We start from the raw sequence: 25247 nt of genomic DNA on the forward strand, positions 1-25247 counted from the left end.
ATTAAATAGCTATGTGTTTTAATTAAATTACGAATAGCACTCTAAAAAGCATATTATAAAGCACGCGATAGACTTTTTGCCGAAACATTAATCAGTAAATAGTGATTATGATCTTCTAGGAAATAGATTTTTACTCCCCCTTTTTTCGATTTTATTAATTATTTTGTCAATAATTCTATTTTTTATCTACATATCCATGGATTCAATTTATAATCTTTTTGATATTTGTCTTTTGTTACATGTTACTTTTATGATGTAATCTTAAATTTATGCGAATATGTAAACACAAGATAAATTAATAACAGTATATACATATTTTTCATTGTTTTTTATTAATCTTTTTTTATTCTTTGTTAAGTCAACTTAGATTGTCATACGTTTATTATACATAGATGAATTAAAAATATTATTAAAACAATATTAAATGTTGTTACAATTATATTTAAGGTCTAAAGGTGTAAGTGGAATTAGTATCAGATGTTGCACGTGATCCAGCTGAACGCATCGAGTGAGGATAAGGAATACGAAAACCTTCTAACATTCCCCGACCCTTTCCCATATTAAATGAATGAGTTAACGTATTTGTTTCACAGGATGGGAAGCTTGAATTTGTAAGGTCTCTGTGAACATAAGTAATTTGTAGGTAATATATTTTTGTCTTTAAAATTTTCGTCTGTTTCATATCCATTTTCAGTATAATTCCCTGACATTTTTAGAGGAATTAATATTGTACCTCATTTTTGCAATTCTTTGATTGACAGGTTTTATTGGTGTAGAAGTGTCATGTAAGGAATGTATTGATCTACTCTGCAGTTCTATTAATTTCTTCTTCTGTTCGCTATTTTCCATTTTCAATTTTACATACTTATCCCTCATTACCTTCATGTGTTGCGTAAGATTATAGTAATGGGATTTTAATGTCTCGTATTTTTTGTCCTTAAATTTTATAGACAATTTAAATACATTTCCTTTGCTTAAATAAGTGAAAATTAAAGAAAAGGTGACACATACAATTTCATGGAAACGTTGTATTGTAATTTGCATTTGACTATTTTGAAAGCCAAATACTTTACTTAACATTTCCAATAATTCGGTTAGCGGAGTAAAAAAGTTTTTTACTTTTGAAATTGTCGGTTCTTGCAATTCTAGGGCAAATACATCCACCTGCTGGCATTGTGGACACTGTTTTTTGGCTAAATTATGGAAGAACAAATGTATTTCAATCAATATAATAAACTTTGTAATATTAAATTTAACTTTGTTCATCATTGCCTTGCTGGACACATCCATAACAATATATATGACCGCATTGAGTTAAACAGAATGGTTTCTGTCCTCTGTTTAACGTAGCAAAACATTTGTTGCAAATGTATACATCCATTATCTTATTTGTATTTATTGATAAAACGGAGAAGATAACAGGTAACTGGAGCAAACAGCTTTTTTATTTAAATTAAACGGAGCACGTCTGCTAATTCTGTTCGAGTTTAATTCACTGTTTAAATAATCAGTTGATAATTAAGTTGGTAGTAATTGCGATGGTATTAACTGAGATGGTAACACAGTAATGGTCAAGAAAAATGAATTTTTGTTAGAAAAGATGATTATAGTTTCACATTAAAAAATGCTATATTTTCACGCAATCTATAAAGAATTATTATTACTACATGTATTTCGTTTTTCGTTTAAGAGTTTGTTTCAATACAATTCGTTCATTGACAATGATTCAAATTCAAAATTTTTCGCGCGTAATCTGTAGCGCGTGAAATGGGGGCGTTACGGTCATTGTCATTAAACGAATAGGTTAGTTTGTTCTTGAACGTTGTAATAGTAACATGTGTCACTCTTTATAAGGTATATCTACATTTAATATATTATATAAATAAAGAATTGTATGTATTCTTGGTCTAAAGGAAAAAAAAGATAATGTGTTTGAGATAATTGTTCTTTTATGTTAATAGAGATACAAAAATACAATGTAACATGCAAACGTGCAATCGAGAATGCAATTAACAATATTATGTTGATAGAGATACACAATGATTATTAACATAAAAGATTGATACTAAGACTATGAGATACTAATTAATCATCTTAAAACTCAATTTTAAGAAACAACATAGTAATATTATTATCAATCCATATTTTGTAATTTCTTTAAAGTTGAAACGAAATCTATAATATGGAAAGAATTTGGAAGTGGAGAGGAATAGTAGTAACTTTTAGACATAGTCTTCAATTTTTATGATATAATTCTAACTGTGAAAAAGAATACGAATGCAACAAAATAAAATTCTGATCAAAGCGCCTTAAGCTTCGATAATGCCACAAGCCCAACGATCACCAGAATTTCCAGTTGTCGCAGAAAGCGGAGTGTTGCCTTTTCCTAGATCATCTTCACCAGAATGAACAACCATCGCACGTCCTATGATATTGTGTTTTCCGGATAGCGAAATAATAGAGTCTATTATGTGCACTTCTGCTTCTCCTTGAGCATTTGCTCGAATATTGCCCAAATCGCCAACGTGTCTCACTGGACTATCTGGTCCACCATGGGTGACCTAGAAAAGAAATATTTTCATCAGTTTCTGTAATATATCGTTTGTAACGTATAGATTATTTGTGCAAAAAAATACAAGACTCTACAATGTATTTATTTTGACATTAACAATCTATTGAGACTTTCACAAGTTTCAAGATCTATTAAAGCCTTTAAGTCTTCTAAGAAATTCACAAGTTTCAAAATGTATAGTGATTTTCAAGACTTTGAAAACTTTATATTAATTGCCAGACAATAACTTACATTCTCAGGATTGAAATGTGGACCCGTGGATATACAACCTTCTTGCAAGTCTCCTTTTGCATGCACATGCATACCATGTAATCCTTCAGTGAGTCCCTCTACTTTGCCGGTAATGTGAACGGTGTTGTCCTCGTTTTGAACAATAGTTAAGTCCCCCTTCACATTTCTGGTTTGGGCATTGTTGGGCACCAAATGGACGTGAGCGGTTTTTTTCTATAGTAAAAATTTTATAACTTTAAATAATCTTAGTAATACAATTTCATAGCTTTTTAAATAGAATTAATAATTATTCGTTATTTACCTCCGCAATAACAATAGCCGCTATCCCAAGAAGCAATATGATCATTCGATTCATGGTAAATAATCTAAAAATAAGAAAAAAATACTATGTAGTATTCAGTTAACTTTCTTATAGCTTTCAATTATTTAATTATTTAAAATTGTAAAATTTATAATCAATCTGCTTGAGCCGTTCGGTTAAAAGATAAATTAGTCGCATGTAAATAAATTTTGCGCCGCAGGCGCGTAAACTCCTCAACCTTGACGAGCAAATGTAGAAAGTGAAAGGAACGTACCACGAACAAGTATTCACAATCGCGGACACTTACTAACTGGCTTGGATGCTGAGCTAAAGTCCTGCTTATATGAGTATATACCTATTCTATCAACATGCATCCCCACTTATGGTTGCTCCAGAATGGTTACAAACAACTACTTCGAGAATGATCATGCACCATTAAATAATGTACCATCGCGACGAGATAATGATCCTGTTTCTGGGCCTAGATTTTATAAGCAGAGCTGAGTATAGTCTGTATTGTAAAACGGTCAATTATTAACAGAATAGATCACATATCTTAAGTTAAATGTTGAAAAACGAAATATATTTTGGTAACATAATTGAAACCCTTGAAAACAAGTTAGTGTTTATTGTTATATGCTCATACATATGTTAAGCGTACTTAGTTAATTTTTATAAAATATTTGCCGGTGTTTATTAATAGTCGAGAATAATTATTAAATAAAACTGAAATAACACGATTACGAACAACTTATCATTCACTTGAATGATTTTACTAATGCATAAACACGAGCGTAGATAGTAATCACGTAGATTATATAATATGGGAATAAAACTAGAACTATTAAGCAAGCTTAAAATACGCAATATCTGCTTAACATAACAATAAAATTGGAACAGCCCTGAAAAGTTTGAAATGATTCTTATTTGGTTATATTTTTAAAAAGCGAAAAGGGAAAGTAGAAAACTAGATAATACTACAATATATATTTAAACGAATATTGGTTTTATAATTTCATCGATTTCTCCTCGAAGATATATGTTTTTTGCAAGCATCTATAATAATTATAATAATTTATAGAAAATAGTGCAATGAAATTGTAGAACGTTCACAGTAGAAGGTGGGGATAATTACGGTGCAAATTGCTCTCTTTTGTCTGCTTAAATCCTTCTTATAGCGAGTACCGGATATTATATTTGCCAGCCAGTGATTGTCAGTTCACCTACGAGCGTGAATCACCTGATTCTGATTCACCTACGCAACAATGTTTTACGCAATTGAAACATCGCTATCCGTCCTCCACTTTTAAAATTTTTCACTCGTCTCTGGCACTTAATAATTACTGATTCCAATGTCTACTATATTTATCCTGAAACTATTTGCGTTGTAATAAACGCATCTTGGAAAAACATGCATCAATCTCATCGAAATAAATATTCATTCATTTAAATTCTTATATTCTGCTATTAATAAGTGTTTGATTACATGATGAATTTTTTTCTCGATTTGTTGATCTTTCTCAATCCATCTTCCGTTGAGACAGTCAACGATTTTTCTTTCATTAAAATTTTCCTCCAGTCAAATGAATGTTGAAATGGATTTTTCTGTATATCGGTTAACGCTTTCAATTGCACTTCCATGAAGTGATAGATAATTTCTTCGCTTGGATCAACGCGTTGCATGTCCTTTAAAAGTAATAGGAATCAATAATTAAGTATACATAAAGTATAATAATAACTGAAATTGTATTTAAGTACTGAACGCGCTTAAATATAAAAAAGGTAAAAAAAGATCTTCCTGTATATGAATTGCACAGAAAGAATCAGGATTAGATATTTACCATTACTTCTTGTGCAAGTATAGTATCTTCCACAGTAAGTAGATCATCCTTTTTCCCAGGCATGGGTTGCAAGGAAATTTCTTTGGCTTCTGGCGGATGTTTAGGGAAGAAAAGATTCTTGGTATGCTCGAAATTGCTTTTCTGCATTTTTATTGTCTCCTTCAATCTTTCCTTCTTTCTCTGCGCGTCTTGTCTTAATTTTAGAATTGGTTCACGTTGCTTTTCAAGATCATCCTTCTTCAGACCTTTTTTCTCCAAAATCACTTCCTGCATGTGCTGCAGCTCCCTTTCTTTCCATTTTTCACGCGCTTCTTCGATTATCTCCCACGGTTTCTAGGAACTCGTTCATTCATTAATCCATTAAAGACTAATGTTATATTTGTGATTTTTCTCAATTAATTTTCATTGTCGAAACGTACTAAGCTTCGCCCTTGGCGTTGTACAGTAGCTTCGATATCTATTACTTTAGCGGCGCGTATTTTTTCTTCCACTTGCCTCTTCTTCTCCATTTCTTTAGCTAGTCTCTTCTTCTCAATAATTTTGTAGTTTGCTTCTAACCATTGCTCTGTCCAACTTTTACTAGTTTTTACCTTTTGAAGTCGATAGAACGTAATGAAATCGTATTATACGAAAGTCACCTGCTCACCACCGTGATAGTGTACAATATTAGTATTTGTATATTTACCCTTGTGATTTGCCGCTCGATGAAGTTCGTTAACCATACAAAAGTGGTCGGGTCTGTTTTGAGAAAAACATCAGGAGCCAGAAACATTCTTAAAATACCGTTAAAATCGCAAAATCCCACACATTGGGGTATCAAGTACAACTCATGGGTATAAATCCCTGTAATTATGCGACCAGACAAGCTCTGTAGGACACATGGTTCTTCGGATTTCACCACGAAATCCCAAAGTTCAACGCTGCCGTCCATTCGCGTCAGAATTAATATCGAAGGACGGAAACTGCTCCACGAGACAGCAGTATAACTATGCGAAAGGAAATAATGCTATATACGTTGATTAATAATTTTGAAATACATTGTGTTACATTATTATTCCATTCGACATATGTTACAATTAAGTATTGTAGAAATCCCAAACGTACCCAACGTCTGATTTCTTCCACATTATCGGTACACCAAGGTTCTCCTTCCAAATGGCATATACCTTTCCACCTATGGTAGCGAGCCAGGTTGTCTCTTGCTTAGACCTAACAGAATGTGTTATAGGCCCGTCGTGCACTTTTTTAAACCACGACCATCGACACGTTTCGGTATTAGTAGATAGATCGGTGGTAAAATCGTATCCTTCCCACGTGACGCAGCCAAAATCACCTATGAATAAATAATTGTATTTTTTACTTTACACATTATTATCATTACTAAACAGCACATAGTAAATTGTATTGAGAAGATTTTTTATACCCTCCACCGTGCCAACGTGTATTTTTGGCTGCATTACGAAATCCGGTTTCTTGATTATGTTCTTAAATGTCTGTCGAATTGTCACGTCCGTTGTAGGCGGGGCAATGTCTACGCGTTCTTTTTTGAATTTTGGTACTTGCATACTGATGGTAGTTATCACCATGTTCCGGCTTTCATCTGGATGTTGGACTAGGAGAACGTAGTAGGGTTTCAAAATGCGATCTAGTTTCTTGAACGGTGATACAGACATCGCCAATGCCTCCGGTCTCTTCAGCTGTCCTTTCTTCTTTCGACCGATCTTCTTTGCGAATGATTTCCATCTTGTAGTAAACAATAAAGTTTACATGGCTAACTTAATAAGGAATTATCAATTACTGCTATATTTGCAGACTAACCGTTCGACCAGCTTTAAGTCCCAGAAAGCCATCGTTCCGTCCTCACTTGCCGTGACAAATTGTGACGATAAGTCGTTGATGCTAGTGTTTTCTGGTAACGACACAAATCTCCCATTCGTATCCAATGAATCATACGGCGAAATCCATATAATTTGAGTCACAGCCGCCTTCTGACTATCCTTTAAGGAGGACATTGCCGTAGGTCTGACAATGGATGTTCCCAGTGCCTCCTGCATCCATGTAATCAAACTCTTTATCGTGATCCTGTGCTTTATTTGAGCAGGGGTATGCACAACCACCATCTCTACTTTTTCGATTTTCCCAGGAATATGCCAAAGTACTACCTACGATTAAAAAGAAATTGATTTCATTATAACCTTTTGCCATAACATTTATGGCAATTACAATGATGTTATTATGGCCTTAATGGTATTATACTGTTTTTTTTATAATCAATACTTAATTGGCCATTCGCACAACCACCAACGACCAGATTTCCATCAATTGGATTCACGGCTACAGAAGTCACTTCCCTCGGACACTCCAGTACCAATTTCGGCGCCAAGCAATCGTTGAACGACCATGCGAGAACAAAATTATCTTCTGAAGCCTTGACCACCTACAATGAACACTTTCTTCCATTATTTACTTACATATTTTATAGTCATATATGTATAGACATTTAGAGCAATCAACAAAATTGTTTCCAACTCCATAAATGTTTATCGTGGGTTCACCTCTACGTCTGATTTAGGCCCAATCAGGTGTTGACTTTTCGCATAACTTGTGTAAGCGGCAAAAGCTATGCCCGTCCACAGTGGATGCCAGCAGAGATCGTTGATAACTTTATCAACCACGTGTCTTTCATCGTGGAAACTCAAATGTTCCTTGTAATTCACAGGTATCGGCCACTGAGTGTCCCTTATATTTCTCACCAGGTTCGCATAATCGTTCGTATAAATGTCCCAAGTGGCGTTTAACATTAACTGTAAACACCAAATATTAATTACCAACATATTGTAAATATTACTTGTTCAGTTAAATAATAATAATTGGACAGTTAATATGAATTTAGCAAACTGACTTGTTCGCACACTTGGTCAGTGAAACGGTAAAGGAAACTCTTCAGAGATTCCAGTTGCTCTTCTGTGAATTTCGTTAGATCCGGAGGCTCATACGTATATTCGTACTGAACCCAACAATTTGTAGGTACGGACAACACTGTCTGGACTTCCATCTCTCGGACCATTGGTGTAATTTGGCTTGCATTGTACAACAGCCTACACGGAACATTTTCGAAAACTTGACGATAAGGGAGAAGTTCGATGTATCCATCTCTAATGTCCCTGACGTTCCTATCTTCCAGTTGGATTGGTGCGTTAAGCACGTCCGCTGTGCCTATCACCTGGAAATAGTAGAATAATTGACAATAGAAACATTTTTTACCTAAGAAAGATATTACAAGTAAAAAGCATCCAATATTTTTTTGTTTTGCATAAAATATATCCTAATATATATGTTACAGACAAATTTGTATCATCCACCTCTTACTGGATTGTCCTGTAATCCTGAAGAATCCCATATAAAGTAAAAATACTCGCGACACTTTCATTTACCACTTTTTACCTCGATTTCTAAAAGAGGTCTGGTGTTCTTAACGATGGTTGTCTCAATTTCTATACCGCTACCAAGTTCTTTCCACTCCCCTAACGGTTTGTAGACAGCGGTTCTCACGCGATTCTCATGGTCCTCTCTCTGCTTTTGGATATATTCAAGCACAACATCTCGCCCTTCTTCGGTCAGGCATATGTAGAACTGGCCTTCCTCAGTCAAGGAGGGTACGTAACCAATTAAAATTTTCGAATTTGGAAACTTTCGGATCTCGTCTTTTACGGGCAAAAAATCACTGCTTTCTTCGTGGAGATCTATGTTGTCTTCAATTATCTCTTTCCTGACGTACACCCAAGGATATTCGGTGCTGACGTTCTCTCCTATGATACAACCAACCACTTTTTGCGTTAACGGTGATAAGTCTATTCTTGCTATACCTGGAACACCCTGAAGAGGAAGTGCATTGTTTCTGTTAGACATGAGGAAGTTAGATGTTGAACTTTACTCTGTGGTTTTGAGATATTGGATATGTTAATAGTTTACCAACGAAACGGAGTAGCGAACATCTTTGGTTGGTACGTAATCCTTCGAAGCAAGTCTCAGCATATCACTGGCTGATGGACCAGAAGATTCATAAGAATCCAGTTCGAAAATCGTTTTTCGTCTCTCTCGTAGTGCACTCGTGTCCAAACGAACCGTCTCCTTTGCTTCCTTTTCCCAGTCTATAGTTACGCTGGAAATAGCTATAACAACAGTTTAATTAACAATAATTCATTGACTCATTTTACTTTGTACAGTGATTAATGCAAAGCCGACCTAGCTCTCATTCTCAGACATTAGGGTCTGACACTGATTTGCAATTAATTGCCCAACAGTTTAGTTGCTTCAACAATACCCAAACTATTACGCGAATTGATATTGAAAGTTAGCGCCTAGCTTTACGCTACACGCACGCTGACAACTATCTACTGTCCACAGTTTTGTTTTTGAAAAAGTTTTGTTTGTCAACTCCTACGGTAATAACAAAATTGCAGGTATAGCAATCTTTCGAGACACCCTGTATATAGAATTCACTTAAAGTGAAATACTCGAACATCTTCGTTGCTTGTTAGCCATACTAAAAAGCGATAATGAAAGTTGACTAGTTCGAAGGAGAAAATGTGGCCAGTGGAAAGACCAGTTTCCTCAAGGTCGTCATTTCTGCTTGTTACCTGTATTTTTCGAAGTAACCACATACATACGGATTATTTAGATTTAAATAATGTAAATTAATCTGTTTTATAATAAAATGAAAGATTACTTCTTTCTTCTTCTCCCTCTTTTTCATATTTCGGTATATGTTCGTAATCCATGTATTCCATGTAATCTTCCCCGTACACGAAATCTTCCCCTTGTGCCGAATCTTCACTTCCTTCAACGTTTCCGGCTGTAGCTCCAATTTGTTCAGTTTCTCCATCATTTATTGTAACTAGTTTAGTTTGTTCAGTTTCGTCACTTTGTTTCAATAATTTATCTTTTCCGGTCTCATCATACTGTGTATTTTGACCAAGTTGTTTTTCCCTCTCCTCATTATGTGCTTTAACTTCTTCCTCCATTTTGGTTGAATTAACCTTTTATAAATAATCGAGTAGTTATTTCAACAGCGTGAAGTTACTTATAAATATTAATAAAAAGAAAAGCATACATGTACTTGCAGTTTACTTCAATACCTATTAAATAGAGATGTTGATCCTTTTAAAAAAAATTTAAACCGGCTTAACTTTTGTCATTACAGATGAGATGGAACTTCCCATTACGTTCTCCAAAATACCGATTGTGTAGAATTTAGAGTGGCGAATTTTGGAATTTGGAGTTCAGGAAAATTTGTATCGACACAATAAATGGGATTAACGCCACCTACTTTACCGACAAGTGATAATGGTCTCTACATGCGAAACTGAAATAAGTTTTCTCGTGGTATGAGTGAAGATAACACACTGGTGAGAATTCAGTAACAGTTTCAACGACGCGTCTCAGCCAGGAGTTGGTTGTTGTGGGTTGCTCTAAAAAACGGCAATGATACGATGAATACTATCAGGTGTTTTGTGTTCGTGTTTGCAATTGCAAGTAATTCATTTTCCACAGCGTGTAAGTAAATTTCATTACTGGTCGCATGAAATTTTCTTCGTTACGAAAGGAAAATAATTCCCCAAGATGATTCAATCCAGCCAAGCCCACTTTACAACATGGCGTAGTAGACAACGTACAACTGAATACCGATTAAATACTAATTTCTGCTTAAACAGACTCGCATGTTTTCGTACAATTAAAAAATTGCCATTTACAGATTTTATGCATTACGATTAATCAATTTATTATTCCATAGAGGAACATGTATTATTGAATAAACATAGAATTTTATACTGATTATATAAAATAGAATGCTTTAATTGTATTATTAAATCGATAGCTAGTTCGTATCGTATATAAACGAGTTATCGATCTTAACGAATCATTTTAATAAGATTAGACGCATTGATATTAATTATATTAATTTGTTTATCATTTTTAATTAGACGATGAATGTAACGAACCACTCCTGGACAAAGCTCACTTAACAGCCACCACATCGTTGCCCAACAGAGGTCCAGACAATGCTAGGTTTAATGGTAAAGTTTTATGAATTAATTTTTTCTACTTCACAGTACACTTTTCTATAGATATTTACTCAACAACATTTCTTATGTACCTTCTCACATAAGTATAAGAATATCTGACGGTTCGTAGTTTGTTGCCTGTTGTCTACTTATATATGTATCTTAAAACAGTATGATTATTCCTATATTTTGTTAATATGATTACTGCTCTTTATCTTTATTTATAAATAACTTTTAACAACTATGCAGGTAGTGTATTATTTGCATATTGTGTATTTCTAGTGTTAAGTTAAGACAGAATTATATAGTTTAAAGACCCTACATTAAAGATGTTTTGCTTTCGTCAACACCCATATGACTCAGCCACTTAAATGAGCTTCAGGTCTGAATTAGGTGAACAGTGCTCGCTGACTCATTGCACAGTTACTCTGTACATCTGACTTCTCAATTTACTCTTAAACAACTGATTATGATAATTAAGAAACAATTATTGTTGTTCCTCCGAAAAGTAATACAATGTCTTGTCTATTTGCTTCAGGTGGATGCTAAAGAGTAGCCTGGTTTTTTAGAAAGACAAGATCCTTTAATAAAAAAACTTTAAGCACTTTAACGGAAAGGAGCGAATAACAATTGACGTGGAGCAATTAGTTAGACTTGATATTAACATTAGAGAACATGTTTCAAAGTATTCGTTGGGCATTCAATTGGAAGGAATGGAATCCATGTGAGAAAGATTTTGCTTATGCTATATCTTGTATACAATCAGAAGAGAAGGATAGATTAGGCAGATTCGTGTTTCGCAAAGATGTTAGAGCTTCTCTTATAGGTAGACTCATGATGAGAAAATTCGTTAGCGACTATGGATGTATTCCGTACACTAACATAGTGTTGACAAGAGATACGTGCAATAAACCAGTTCTAAAAAATGTTTCCCCGAATTTAAGCTTTAATGTATCTCATCAGGGCGATTACACAGTTTTAGCGGGTGAAACGAGGGATTTAAAATTAGGGGTGGACGTAATGAAATTCGAATATAGCGGTGGTAAAAAATTGTCCGAGTTTTTCCGTATAATGGATCGAAATTTTTCGTCCTCGGAATGGAAGGAAATAAAAAATCCGTCTCTGAACGAATTTGGACAAATCAGTATGTTTTGCAGACATTGGGCATTAAAGGAAAGCTATGTGAAGGCTATAGGTACAGGCATTCACACTGATCTTAGAGCAATCGACTTTAAAACTAATTCGGGAGTTCTAGAACATAGTGTAACAACGGATACAGTCTTGTATTTGAATGGTGTGAAACAGGAATGGTTATTCGAGGAAACATTGTTGGATTTGCAACACTGTGTTGCTGTAGCGTTACAAGAGAATGGAAAAGCACCAAAATCACAACATAATACATTCGAAATTATAAGTAGTGATAAACTCTTAGCAAACATTGTTCCATTATTTCCACAAGATCCAGAATACACAGAGAAGTATTTTAAAAAAGAGGAGCATCCATAATTTTAGATTTTATATATTATTTTTCTTTTCTTTATACATGACAAAGTTATGTGCAAGTAATTGAGGATGTACAGATATAACTTTTTTTATTCAGTCAGTGGGTACAATAAAAACAGCTAGAAATATGTGTACACATTTTATTTACCTCCTTATGCAACATTCAATGTAGATAGATTTGCAATTTGTTATTTGGTATACATTGGCAGAAACTTGCAGAATTCCTTATCAAGTTACTAAATATTAAGGGCTATAAAATATAGGTAGTTTTAAATTTGTTTATTTTATGCGAACAAAATACACAAACCTGTTTTCCATTTTTTGCTTGGGAAAGGGAGTTTTCCAAAAATAACATGTAACGTCACAGCTTTCCATTACATATTCCATTAAAAATATTATTTTAATAGACTTTCTAAAGTAAGATATATTAGTATTTTGAAATATATCATGAAAATTTACTTTCTTTATATTAATTATTTTGAAATAATTTTAACTGCCACAATTAAATGTGACGATTATGATAGTATGTATCTAATAGATGTAATTCTGTAATGGCCCTGTATTGTTAAGTACAACCTGCTTCCTTAAGTTCATTTTGAGTTGCATGCATGCGTATATGTATGTTGTGGCGTAGGCGGAAACGCATGGACGGCTAGCAGCTCAGACTTTGATCAGTACCTTATTATCGACCTGGGTCACATAATGAACATCACAGCCGTGGCGACCCAGGGACGACCAGTACAAAATGAGTATGTTATGGAATATGGTATCAGTTATGGTACAAATGGCCTGGACTACGTTGAATACAAAGAAGAAGATGGTAACTTTAAGGTAAAATTGATCCTTATATATTTCTCTTTCAATTTGTAATAATATAACCATAAACCATTGGTGGATTTATTCTAAAAGGTATATCGCGTTTAGTAACTAACATAAGCTAATAAGCACAACTAATAAAAATATTGTTGCACTGATGCGATGATGAATAAATAATGGCACTGGTTTGAAAGTTCTCAGCTACCCTACGTAGTTGAATATGTTGAGCATGAATGTACGTAATAGTGGATACCATTTCTAACATTTAATCACAAGGATTTCTGGGTAGGTACAGCATGCATGTTTGGCGCAGATGTACTTACTTATCTTGAATACTTCTTTACCTTTAGAAGCTGGCTAAATTATTTTCGACACATACGCATTTCAATATTTCCATAAATTTTGTATTTTTCATTTATGTAAATATGGGAATGAAAAATACAAATATGAGTGTATTTATGTTGTTATTTTGCATTGGATGAAAATAGCGATGAGTGACCATTTTATTCACTAATAAACACTATCACAAGTATGTTAAAGATATAAAATGTGTGATTATATTAACCCTTTGAGCACTAGAGAACTGTCTCAGGATATAGAAACCATATATACTGAGTAAGATCTGTAGAAAAGTCATTACAGGGACATTTGACGCTCAAAGAGTTTGAAAAAAAGGAAACAAACAATTTGTAACACATTTCTTCTCTTTCCTCTGCTTTGCTTCTACTCTCATTTCTTTTACACGTGGATATGGGGCTGGGCTTTGCAGGAGATTCTACGTGGTCACCAGAGCTTAGCAGTTATGATCAACATCTTACTATGGAACTTGGAAAGAGATATGAGATACGCAGCGTTGCCATACGGGGTCGTGCTCATACTAATGAGTATGTGACAGAGTATATTGTCCAATACTCTGATGATGGGCAAGCCTGGGCCAGTTATGTGAGCCAGAACGGTGAAGACGAGGTACTAACAGAGATACTGATTATAAGGAACTGTAGAATTGTTTGGTGAAAATCAAAATCATTTAAAAATGCATATTTTGTTTGATCTTCTTTTATATCAAATAAAATACTCTGTCTTGTGCAACAATATCATTGTAGATATGTAACATAATGTTGTACATATAATAGTATCGTATAAGTGCTTCATTTATATTGCATCAGGCCAATGGGTACTACATTATATTTTAATAGTCTGTTGTCAGTTCTCAGCACCTTTTTTTGAGAGAGAGAGAGAGAGACTTTTCCTTTTTTTTTAAACTTCTGACAGATTCTTAAAGATAAAATTTAAACCTGAAAGTCCTTTTCTTTCAATTTTGGAAGATTGTTGATATACTCTTGATAATGCACTTCTTTTCAATACTATTTTCATTTGAGAATATTAAATATTTGCTTTTATGCTTTTGCATTGACAATTAACAACACTCTACTAACATATCTATACATGAAAGCATGCAAAATGTCTATTAATTTGTGTTTAATTTACTATAATTAATTTCTATGCAACATTAGACATTTATTACTTATTGTACTTGCAGTAAACATATGTAACTAACTACTTGATTAAGATAAACGTTAACTAAGGTATTACAAATGTTAACAACACACAAAAATAAAAAAATACATCCTTGTTTTTAAAATTGTTACAATAAATTTAATAAAAATTACGTTTAATCATAGCAGTAGGAAAAAGAATGTTCATCTTCTTTTCTTCTTTTTGTAGATGTTTAAGGGTAACATAGATGGTGATACCATAAAACTTAATAAATTCGAGGTACCCATCATTGCACAATGGATTAGAATAAATCCAACGCGATGGCGGGACAGAATATCGCTTAGACTGGAATTATATGGATGTGATTACTGTAAGTGATAACACGTGTTATTGTAAAAAAAGAGTACATATTGTAATATTAAGAAATTTGACTTAATTAATTTTTTGTTAACAGTTTCTGACGTCCTTTCCTTCAATGGTTCATCACTTCTACGATACGACCTGCTGAGGGAACCAATAGAAACAGATAGACATTTCATACGTTTCCGGTTCAAAACGAACAATGCTGATGGTATTTTAATGTATTCCCGTGGAACGCAAGGAGATTACATTGCTTTGCAATTGAAGGACAACAGAATGATATTAAATATAGATCTAGGGTCTGGCATTATGACCAGTTTGTCAGTCGGCAGTCTTTTGGATGACAATATGTGGCACGATGTTCTTATATCGCGCAATAGAAAGAACATATCGGTCTCTGTTGATAGGGTATTAATCAAAGCTAAAATAAAAGGAGAGTTTTATAGACTGGACTTAAATAGGGCAGTAAGTATACGGTTAAATTGTATACAGGGTGACTGTATAATATTCTTTTTTATGTCTTTTAATGTGTAATATAAATTAATGTAAAAATGGTTATTAGCTTTATATAGGTGGTGTGCCTAATAAGCAGGAAGGGTTAGTAGTCAACCAAAATTTTACAGGATGCATAGAAAACTTCTATCTAAATTCCACTGGAATTATACACGATTTAAAGGAAACAGAAATCACTGGCGAAAATCTTAGATATTACAAAGTAAATACTTTGTACAGTTGTCCGGAGGCACCCATAATTCCTGTCACATTTTTAACCCACGGTTCATACGCTAGGCTTAAGGGATACGAGGGAATATCATCGCTGAATGTGTCTCTAACTTTTCGAACGTACGAAGACAAAGGAATAATTTTGTATCATCAATTTACCTCCCCGGGTTATGTAAAGGTTTGTAGACTTAAAACACGCTACATACAGTGTAGATAACTATGTAAAAAAAAATTACAGAATGTATTAGTAATTATGTACGTATCGTGTATATTCATAGCTATTCCTGGAGGATGGTAAATTAAAGGTCGATATTCAAACGAAGAAGAATCCGCAAGTGATTCTAGACAATTTCGACGAAAAGTTTAATGATGGCAAATGGCACCAGGTTATCTTAACGATCTCAAAGAACAGCTTAATCTTGAACGTAGACGGAACTCCAATGAGGACGAAACGTATGCTAGAAATGGTCACCGGACCTGTCTACATGATCGGTGGCGTGACTGGTATAGAAAGCAACCGTGGATTTGTTGGTTGCATGCGAATGATCAGCATAGATGGCAATTACAAATTGCCAACGGATTGGAAGGAGGACGAGTACTGTTGTAAAAACGGGATCGTGTTCAACGCGTGTCAGATGATGGATCGTTGCAATCCGAATCCGTGCAAACATTCCGGCGTGTGCCGGCAAACTTCTGATGAATTCTTCTGCGATTGTGCCAATACTGGGTATACGGGAGCGGTGTGCCACACTTCATTGAATCCTCTTTCTTGCGAGGCGTACAAGAATATAAATTCGGTGAATCAACGGGCGGACATCAAAATAGATGTCGATGGGAGCGGCCCGTTGAAGCCTTTCCCCGTGATTTGTGAATTCTATACGGACGGACGGGTCAGAACGATCTTGCGGCACAATAATGAACAACTGACACCTGTAGACGGGTTCCAAGAGCCGGGTAGCTTCCATCAGGACATTATTTATGACGCAGACATGGATCAAATCGAAGCCTTACTTAATCGATCCACGAATTGTAGGCAGAGGATTAGCTATGAGTGTAGGCATTCTAAATTGTTCAATTCACCAGGTAATTGTTTAATTCAATTTAATTTATTATGTGCGAGTTTCAGAATATTATATTCTTGTAATATACATTTCAGTACAGCAAGAAGATGAATTCAGACCGAACTCTTGGTGGGTTAGCAGAAATAATCAGAAAATGGACTATTGGGGTGGGGCATTGCCAGGTTCACGTAAATGTGAGTGTGGTATACTGGGCAATTGCGTGGATTTTACGAAATGGTGCAACTGCGATGCAGATTTGGACGGAATAGTTGAGGACAGCGGCGACATTACCGAGAAAGAGCATCTTCCAGTTAAGCAATTACGATTCGGCGATACTGGTACACCGCTCGATGATAAAGAAGGACGTTATATGCTTGGGCCTCTTATTTGCGAGGGGGACGGTAAGTTTCGAAATACATTTTCTTGAAACCTTCATGCATGTGAACGGCGAGAATTTAATTTGTGTTTAAATTGTTTTGTAAGGTTCTGATTTACCTTGGTTGACCACCAAGGTAAGGTCAGGTAAGACACGACGTCATTTAACGTAATCACGTAAAATTTATTTACAAAAATGTAAAATGCGCATTATATATTTTTGATAAGCACATTAGGTACTGTAACGTAATAGGAACTAGTATTGGTAATTATTAATCCCCGTTCACACCCATACCGATCCTTAAACATTTGTAGTCCCCTGTATTTATTTGTATTAACACTCGAATTCAAATCTTATATTCGCTTCCACTGAACGCTAAATGTGTCTCGTTTTATTGTAGATTTATTCAAGAATGTAATAACATTCCGCATCGTTGATGCTACTATCAACCTACCAACCTTTGATATCGGTCACAGCGGTGATATCTATTTCGAGTTTAAAACGACCATCGACAGCGCTGTTATAATTCACAGCAAGGGACCCACTGATTATATAAAGATCTCGATAAATGGTGGGAATCAGCTTCAGTTTCAGTATTTAGCAGGCAGCGGTCCCTTGTCCGTCAGCGTGCAAACTTCGTACAAATTAGCTGACAATCGGTGGCACTCCGTCTCTGTTGAACGAAATCGTAAGCAGGCCAGGGTTGTAGTAGACGGAGCGCAGAAGAACGAAGTGAAAGAACCCCCTGGACCTGTTCGAGCTCTTCATTTGACATCGGATCTCGTGATTGGCGCTGCGACCGATTACAGAGATGGCTACGTGGGATGTATCAGGGCACTTCTTTTGAACGGACAGCTACAAGATCTGAGAAGTTACGCTCGTCAAGGTTTATACGGGGTTTCTGAAGGCTGCATGGGCAAATGTGAGAGTAGTCCTTGCCTTAATAACGGCACTTGCCACGAACGATACGATGGATACTCTTGCGACTGTCGTTGGACTGCGTTCAAGGGTCCCATTTGTGCTGATGGTATGTTCCTCTTTTATCTCTAGGAATATTGATTCATCACACAGAAACTTAAGGCCCCTATATTACCTTTCCCTCAAAATACAGCATACATACATGTATGTTTGTTACAGAAATTGGTGTGAACATGCGTCCAAGTTCGATGATAAAGTACGATTTTATGGGGAGTTGGCGTTCAACGATCTCAGAGAAGATTCGCGTTGGTTTCACGACGACCAATCCCAAAGGATTTCTGCTCGGCCTGTTTTCGAACATCTCTGGCGAGTATATGACAATCATGGTGTCCAACAGCGGTCATTTACGTGTAGTGTTCGATTTCGGTTTCGAACGGCAGGAAGTCATATTTCCTAATAAACATTTCGGTCTGGGACAGTATCATGATGTCAGAATTGGCAGGAAGAACTCGGGGTCCACCCTCCTGTTACAAGTCGACAACTACGAACCAAAAGAGTTTCACTTCAACATCAAAGCCTCAGCTGATGCGCAATTCAATAATATCCAATATATGTACATTGGAAAGAATGAATCCATAACAGAGGGCTTTGCTGGCTGTATATCGAGAGTAGAATTCGACGATATATATCCTTTGAAATTATTGTTTCAAGAAGACGGGCCTGGGAACGTTCGTTCCTTTGGTACTCCACTCACGGAAGATTTTTGTGGCGTGGAACCGATTACGCATCCACCCGACATTGTGGAAACTCGACCACCACCCGAAATAGACGAGGCCAAAGTGCGAGCAGCTTACAACGAAACCGACACCGCGATTTTAGGCAGTGTATTAGCTATTATTATTATTGCGTTAGGGATAATGGCAGTACTTATAGGTAGATACATGTCCAGACATAAGGGCGAGTATCTAACGCAGGAGGATAAAGGTGCTGAGATTGCATTGGACCCAGACTCAGCGGTGGTTCATTCCACTACCGGCCACCAAGTTCAAAAGAAGAAAGAATGGTTTATTTAAGTAGGAAGTTAAGTCAAGTTTCCGCGTGCAAAGTTTATCGGCGCCAAAAATATGACGATTTAATAATAATTTTTGCATGCAGGAATCCGCCTTATGCGCATTACGCTGTATCGACGTTAAGAGTACGTATAAAAACTATGCTTACAAGTGCACTTTGAAGTGTCATGACGAAAGATTTTTTATAGGAAGTATAAGAAGAAAACTCCATTCTACTGTTTCAATTTAATGACAATTGTATAAAATGAAAATATGGTTACACGGAGACTGGTAAATCTTAACTAATCACTTAAACAAATTTATTAAATCTCGTATAAGATTAAAAATACCGGACTGGTACAAAAATCATTGAAGTTTTCCTTAAAAAATAAAGTACTAGTTACTAAACATTTTATTTCGTTAGATTATCACAAAAAGTATAAGAATGAATTTAAGTATTACGTTTAAGAATGTTTTAATTTTGTAGAAATAATTTATAACTTTTTATAAGTGTCTTATTTTTTTACAGAAAATTCTCAATCATATTTTATTTTAACAATTCATTCTCAACTACTTATCGTTTAGTGTGAATCATCGTATCGGTAGTAATAAGTAGTAAAGAGATCGTTCTAATTACAGACTGTTATTTTTGATTATGAGGTGCATAAATATTTGTTATGTACTTTTGTAATTTAGATCACGGCTACTTTTCTTTACTTTACGTTTCGTTTCTTTTCTTTTTTTTCTTGTTTGAGAAATGAGAACAGTTAATTGTCTCTTTTTTCATCGTACAAACATTAGTTGTAATGTTACTAACAATCAATTGATTTGAAGACACATTTTCGTAAGACGTATTCTGCCCTCAGTTAAACTGTCGTATCTGCCAATTTCTTTTTTATGGATATTAAAGAAATTAAAGTATCCCATGTCTTTTTATCAAGATCTAGAAATAGTCTAACTCGTTCGTTCTGACTTTTTTTGGATACTTATTTTTATGTCAAATAACACAAGGGGTGTAGTATCAGCCATTCTAACTTTCTATTTACGACAAAAGAAACGGACTACTTGTACATATATAAAGAAAAAGAAGCTTTTTAACAAGTATTCAGAAAAATTCTGTTACCTGTAAAATACTTTGTACTTTCTTTTTCTATCGCGAAAAGAGTGTTCTCGATATTATTTGTAATGCTTACGGTCCAAAGTGCATTTTAATCTTTTTTGTATTTATTTTGTTTACATATTTGTTTATTATGTATTACAGATATTTTATTTCTTTTTTTCCTCGCGAATTGTAATGATCCGAATTCTGGACTTGTAACTTAACATTAATCTACTATCAATTAATATTCGTATATTATAATACGTGTAACAGTGAGAGTGTACTGTACATATATATCATTTTTATACAAGAGACAAAAAATGTTTTACACATGATTATTACACCAGTGTATATTTTATATACTGTATTCGGCAGAAAGCATGTTTTGCTCAAATAAAAAAAAATGATCGTGATTATGATTTTCGTAAAGCAATTGAATCCTTCAAATAAAACTACGTGATCTAAACGTATAGTTTTGTAAAAATTTTGTAGACATGCATAAAACATTAATTGAAACGTAGCGATGATAAAGGTTTCATAGAGTTGCCATAAGTACACCAGTAATTATAATTTGAACTTTCGCATAGGTTACAAAGAGAAGTCTGTAGTAATTAACAAAAATATAATTTGTATATAGTAATTAAGCATAATACATTTTTTTAACGCGTAATTATAAAAATATATGTAAGTAAAAGAGGAAACATGCGAATGATTATGAAGAAACATAATCAAAGAAACATGAAACAATAAAAAATGCTTCAATGATGAACAAATTAAACGTTTCTAACGCATTCATAATGTTCTAAAATTTGTGATTAGAATGGAATTTTTTCATGTTTCCTATTCATGACTTTTTTGTGCTGATTAATTACGGCATTTTAAGCATTCGAATTATTTCATTCCGTTTGGTATAAAACTTTGATGTCTATGTTTCTCTTCTTGTATACAGTATGTTATACATGTATTTTGGAATATGAACAAAGAGTATAAATTATGGCGTACTATCATACATATATTTGTACGTATATCCTAAATTATTTTCTTTAAATAAAAAGTTTTTTGCCATTCTATCGAATGTACGCATAGCAAGATCACAATATTTTATTATTAAAAATAACTTTTCACGTGATTAATACGATGGATAAAAATTCAGTCAGTACCAGATGTGATACTACCGCTCATACTAGTTTCACCCGTTATCTGTTGTTTGGCCATTTGATCAATTAAATATTCGTTATCTATCAAGAATGATTAATTTCAAATAAATCAAGATGAAGTGTTAAGCAAGTTTAAACATAAAAATATTTACTGCGTATTACCTGATTCATTATCGCTGATCACTTGTGGCGAAAGTCTACAGCCTCTGGCTAAATAGTGTTTTAATTTATCAACGCTAGCTAAGATCAGTCCTAAGAACGGAGGCGATGGTTTCAGTGGCCTAGATAAATATTCTGGGTGAAATTGTGTTGCGACGTAATAATTGTGTCCCTCTAACTCTGCTATTTCCATACGTAGATTTTCTTCATCATGACCTGGCAAAACACAAAACAATATGCATTATATTATGAAAGTTATCGATTTTATTTTTAAGTTGTAAGATAAATATTGACTTACCTACGAATTTTAATCCAGCCGCCTCTAAATCTTTGATATACTTCGGATTGATTTCATATCGATGCCTATGTCTTTCCTCTATTTGATTCTTATTACCATACAATTGTTCTACGAGTAAAAACAAATTAATTCATAACGCCTGCTATTTAAGAAATTGCACTGAACGTATTTATAAGTTTTAATGCAATTTTTTACTAACTTATGACTGAGTTGTCTTCTGTAAATCTAGTGTGCCTTTTTCCAAGCCTCATAGTACCACCCATTTGACCGGGATTGTATTCGGGCATGTCAATAACGAGTGGATGGTCTGTTTCTGGATCGATCTCTACACTGTTTGCGGTCTCGATGCCTAACACATTTCTTGCAAATTCGATTACTGCCACTTGCAATCCCAAACAAATACCAAGATAAGGTTTATCGTGTGTTCTACACCATCTACAGGCTTCCATTTTTCCCTGCATACCTCTTTTACCAAATCCACCTGGTACTATAACTCCACTAAACAAAATAATATTTTTAATTACAGGAAACGCTCAAGAATAATGACAATGAAAAAAGTATATAACTTACTTGCTTTTGCAAAGTTGTTGCCAGGCTTCGTGATATAGTACAGGATCTTTTGCTTCTGTATTTTGTTCTAAATTATCAGCTTCTATGTACTAAAATTACATACATTTACAATTATAATGTGTACATATTTTAAAAATGATTTTAGTTTAAAGCACAAGTACTTCGTTCTTTACCGTTAAATTAAGTTTATAGCCAACTTGAGTGCAAGCATGTTGCAACGCTTTCGTAACCGATGCATAGGAATCTTGTAGTTTTGTGTATTTCCCTACCAACGCGATGTTCACTTCCTTACGCAAATGATCAATACGATCTGCCAAATCCCTCCATTTTCGCATGAAATATCGAGGACGTGGCATACCAATATTTAATTGTAATCTATCATTTAGAAATTCAATAACACCTTGAGATTCTAATAAGAGTGGAACACGATATATCGATGATAAGTCGTGTATAGTTATGACCTAAAAATACAAATTTTTTTATTTAATGAAACGTCGAATCTTTAATGACAATAAGATCAAAGAATTTTACTTGTTCAGGTGCGACATGACAAAAATTCGAGATTTTTTCTTTTACAGAATCGCCTATAGGCTTCTCAGATCTGCAAACAATAAGATCAGGAGATAAACCTAATCCACGTAGTTCCCTTACGCTGGATTGTGTTGGTTTCGTTTTCGGTTCTCCTGTAGACCTTGGCTGAAAGTAAAACATACCATTAATTAACTTTATAATATTTTAGTAACGATAATTTTTATGTATAATTTATTATTCTTGCTTTAAACAGATTAACGTTGTTGAAATGTCCATAGTTGAAATGTTTTTCCTCAAACAAACATTATATAATTCCGAGGACTAAAAATAAATCAACTCAATAGTTGGCTTGAATTCAAAGTCAAGGTCTAGAATGACAAAGGAGGGTCAGTTAATTAAAAATAGTTCCGTACTTGTGGCACTAAAGATACATGTGCACAACAGAAGTTCTCTTTTTTCACTCTGAATTGAAATTGTCTGAAGGCTTCTACAAAAGGCATTCCTTCAATATCCCCTATAGTACCACCGAGCTCAACTATGCAAACCTGTAATGAGCAAAAAGGAAATTAACATACATTTTTCACCTTACATGTCTAACTATTATGATATAAAAACTAAATTACATCTGGTTTATCACCATCTTTTGTTACTGATTGGTTTGCAACTCTTTCAACCCATTCTTGAATAGCATCTGTTACATGTGGTATCACTATAGGATAATAGTGAAAAATTTGCGATTAACATATGAGAATGGCATGCAAAATTTTTGCGCAACGTTGAAAAAGAATTTTTCTCATCACCTTGAACAGTCTTCCCCAAGTAATCGCCATGACGTTCCTTGGAAATTACATGTTGATAAATTTTTCCTGTCGTGATATTATTGTCCCTATGCAAAGTAATATCCAAAAAACGTTCATAGTTTCCCAGATCTAGATCTACCTCTCCGCCATCATCCAGAACATATACTTCTCCTAAAACGTAACAAATTCTCATACAGTCTGTTTTAAGAACCGCATACATGTACTTAATCAAAAAGTAACATGATTGCTAACATATTTATTGATGCAACGAATACAAATAATAAATAAATTAGAGAAATCTGAAGCGATGCATCGTTTACGTGGAATTTTCTAAACGAAAAACATTTAAGCATTAATTCCTGTAGAACAGAATCGGTAAAGACCTGTGTTTTAAATTTGAAATTTCGTGTTAGAATTTAAAGGGCTTTCGGATGTACGTAACACGTGATCGTAAAATGCGCGGCAGAAGCATGCAAAATGGCTTCTGCACGCCACATGGTTATAGAAAATCTCAGACATTTTACAGAAATATTATTAACCGTGAAGTTTGATTGACAGTAGACGGGAATAGAAACAGGCTTTTAACGGCGTACCATGCTCGTATGGGGAGAATGTGCCGGCGTCGATGTTAATATACGGATCTATCTTGATGGATGTCACATGAATGCCGCAATGTTTAAGTATAGTACCAAACGAACTGGCAATTACTCCTTTGCCGACACCGCTGATCACACCACCGGTCACTAAAATATATTTCATATTTTACGAATTATCTGCGATACACACTAGCTGTGCGCAACGATTTTCCCTTGTACGTATGTTATTCAGCGTTTCACGGTTTTACTTTATGATATTCAGATCCAATGAGGACGCACAGCCTCCTCTTAAATATGTGAGCGTGCTCGTGGTCAAGAAGTCAAGATTTAGCGCCTCTTCGGCGATACATTTTTTCGTACAAACTAAGAATATGTGCTGCGTAAGCGGAACTTTTAATCGTACCTTCGTTAACTCCTTAACCCTTTATAATTTCTAATTATCCATTACAATTGAGTAACATCTAACGATCATTCATATATGTATGATCAATATTAAATGAATATTATTTAAAAAATGAATACATCGTTCAGTATGGAAATATTCCATGCTCATTGATAAAAATAATTTCAATTCAATTTCAACGATTCGTATGTTTTTCTAATATGGCATCTTTTCAGCGTAATAAAATTAAACAAATGTTTCAGTTATGTGAAGATATTGATAATCTGAAACGAGGGGTTAATTCGAACATTTATTTGTAAACGTAATAAGTATATACGTTTG

General features: G+C 34.5%; 5 protein-coding genes across 10 annotated transcripts; 1 reads left to right on the plus strand and 4 right to left on the minus strand.

Moving 5' to 3' along the window:
- Positions 1–442: 442 nt before the first annotated feature.
- LOC143429630 (uncharacterized) lies at positions 443–1381 on the minus strand. The gene is made up of 4 exons (XM_076905308.1): positions 1273–1381; positions 1012–1193; positions 734–936; positions 443–620 (listed from the first exon to the last, which is right to left on the minus strand). The coding sequence occupies exons 1-4, from the start codon at positions 1379–1381 to the stop codon at positions 443–445; spliced, it is 672 nt and encodes a 223-aa protein (XP_076761423.1).
- Positions 1382–2238: 857 nt separating this feature from the next.
- On the minus strand, positions 2239–3466 carry LOC143429735 (uncharacterized). The gene is made up of 4 exons (XM_076905478.1): positions 3379–3466; positions 3105–3168; positions 2804–3016; positions 2239–2561 (listed from the first exon to the last, which is right to left on the minus strand). The coding sequence occupies exons 2-4, from the start codon at positions 3156–3158 to the stop codon at positions 2310–2312; spliced, it is 519 nt and encodes a 172-aa protein (XP_076761593.1). The 5' UTR covers positions 3159–3168; positions 3379–3466; the 3' UTR covers positions 2239–2309.
- A 645-nt stretch (positions 3467–4111) lies between these two features.
- Positions 4112–10116, minus strand: LOC143429631 (dynein axonemal intermediate chain 3). Its single transcript, XM_076905309.1, has 18 exons — positions 10059–10116; positions 9675–9984; positions 8918–9117; positions 8390–8821; positions 7848–8168; positions 7501–7749; positions 7223–7382; positions 6764–7103; positions 6369–6688; positions 6050–6278; positions 5631–5931; positions 5365–5535; positions 4946–5278; positions 4591–4790; positions 4449–4504; positions 4345–4359; positions 4218–4275; positions 4112–4160 (listed from the first exon to the last, which is right to left on the minus strand). The coding sequence occupies exons 2-18, from the start codon at positions 9967–9969 to the stop codon at positions 4112–4114; spliced, it is 3729 nt and encodes a 1242-aa protein (XP_076761424.1). The 5' UTR covers positions 9970–9984; positions 10059–10116.
- Positions 10117–10332: 216 nt separating this feature from the next.
- Nrx-iv (neurexin-4) lies at positions 10333–20104 on the plus strand. Of its 6 annotated transcripts, XR_013102582.1 has the most exons (12): positions 10334–10501; positions 10930–11022; positions 13148–13344; positions 15055–15196; positions 15281–15651; positions 15749–16087; positions 16188–16992; positions 17066–17371; positions 17454–17492; positions 17747–18373; positions 18484–19459; positions 19523–20104. XR_013102582.1 is itself a non-coding variant. In XM_076905734.1 (11 exons), exons 1-11 carry the CDS (start codon positions 10438–10440, stop codon positions 19335–19337), a joined length of 3837 nt encoding a protein of 1278 aa, XP_076761849.1. In that variant the 5' UTR covers positions 10333–10437; the 3' UTR covers positions 19338–20104. The 6 variants fall into 6 exon arrangements, 5 of the variants coding, with proteins under 5 accessions (XP_076761849.1, XP_076761848.1, XP_076761851.1 ...); XM_076905734.1 differs by lacking the exon at positions 13148–13344 and adding an exon at positions 14099–14295 and having other exon boundaries at positions 10333–10501; positions 18484–20104; XM_076905733.1 differs by having other exon boundaries at positions 18484–20104.
- Positions 20105–20519: 415 nt separating this feature from the next.
- Positions 20520–24854, minus strand: Ctps (CTP synthase). The gene is made up of 11 exons (XM_076905738.1): positions 24521–24854; positions 23928–24098; positions 23751–23836; positions 23541–23672; positions 23128–23292; positions 22770–23057; positions 22597–22685; positions 22226–22524; positions 22027–22134; positions 21732–21944; positions 20520–21650 (listed from the first exon to the last, which is right to left on the minus strand). Exons 1-11 carry the CDS (start codon positions 24684–24686, stop codon positions 21562–21564), a joined length of 1806 nt encoding a protein of 601 aa, XP_076761853.1. The 5' UTR covers positions 24687–24854; the 3' UTR covers positions 20520–21561.
- Positions 24855–25247: the final 393 nt, after the last annotated feature.

This window comes from Xylocopa sonorina, chromosome 12 (assembly GCF_050948175.1).
Source record: "Xylocopa sonorina isolate GNS202 chromosome 12, iyXylSono1_principal, whole genome shotgun sequence".
Classification (NCBI taxonomy): domain Eukaryota; kingdom Metazoa; phylum Arthropoda; class Insecta; order Hymenoptera; family Apidae; genus Xylocopa; species Xylocopa sonorina.